Below are 704 nucleotides of genomic sequence, written 5' to 3' on the forward strand. Positions count from 1 at the left end.
ACCGAGCTTGATAGCGAGGAAAGGATTTGTCTATCCGGCTTTGAATCCTGCTGCTGCTGCTGTTGCTGCTGCAGCAGCTGCTGCTGCAGCAGCTGCTGCTGCTGCTGCGCCTCGCGGTGTCTGCTGCGGCGCCCAGAGCTTTTATGTTTACTCAAGCTGCTGCTGCTGCCGATGCGTCTGCTGCTGCTGCGTCTGCCGCTGCTGCTGCTGCTGCTGCTGCTGTTGCGGTAGCTGCTGCTACAGGCGGCCCATTGTGCGGCCTCTGTTGAGGACTTCATGGCTGGCTGCACCAGCCTGCTGCTGCTGCTGCTGCTGCTGCTGCTGCTGCTGCTGCGTTGTTTGTTGCGGCTTTGTTTCTCTATAGGGCCCCACCCCTGAGATGGAGGCAGCAAAGAGAAGGCCGAGCAGGGGCCCGCCATTTGCTGCTGCTGCAGCTCATGTGCTGCAGTAACAGCAGCAGCAGCAGCAGCAGCAGCAGGAGCAGCAACAGCAGCAGCGGCGCCTGCTGCAGCAGATTCAAACGTTGTTTCGTCAAGGTGCTTCTGCATGCAGCAACTCGCATACAATCGCAGCAGCAGTATCTACAGACAGCCCTGCTGCTGCTGCTGCTGCTGCTGCTGCGGCTGCTGCTGCTGCGGCTACTGCAACCCCCGTCCTGCTACTGCTGCTGCTGCTTGCTGTTGCTGCTGCTACTCCTGCTGCTG

The 704-nt window shown here is 60.7% G+C and overlaps 1 protein-coding gene across 1 annotated transcript in view; it reads right to left on the minus strand.

Moving 5' to 3' along the window:
• Positions 1–704, minus strand: part of EMH_0061710 (uncharacterized protein) — a gene marked incomplete at both ends in the record, with an annotated part of 5,583 nt that overhangs the window by 4,554 nt on the left and 325 nt on the right. The window contains 2 exons of the mRNA XM_013497952.1: positions 1–374; positions 586–702. Of these exons, the coding sequence (XP_013353406.1) occupies positions 1–374; positions 586–702 (491 nt within the window). The remainder of the gene's footprint in view (positions 375–585; positions 703–704) is intronic.

The sequence above is a fragment of the Eimeria mitis genome, genomic scaffold, assembly GCF_000499745.2.
Source record: "Eimeria mitis Houghton genomic scaffold, Emh_scaff3046, whole genome shotgun sequence".
Classification (NCBI taxonomy): Eukaryota; Apicomplexa; class Conoidasida; order Eucoccidiorida; family Eimeriidae; genus Eimeria; species Eimeria mitis.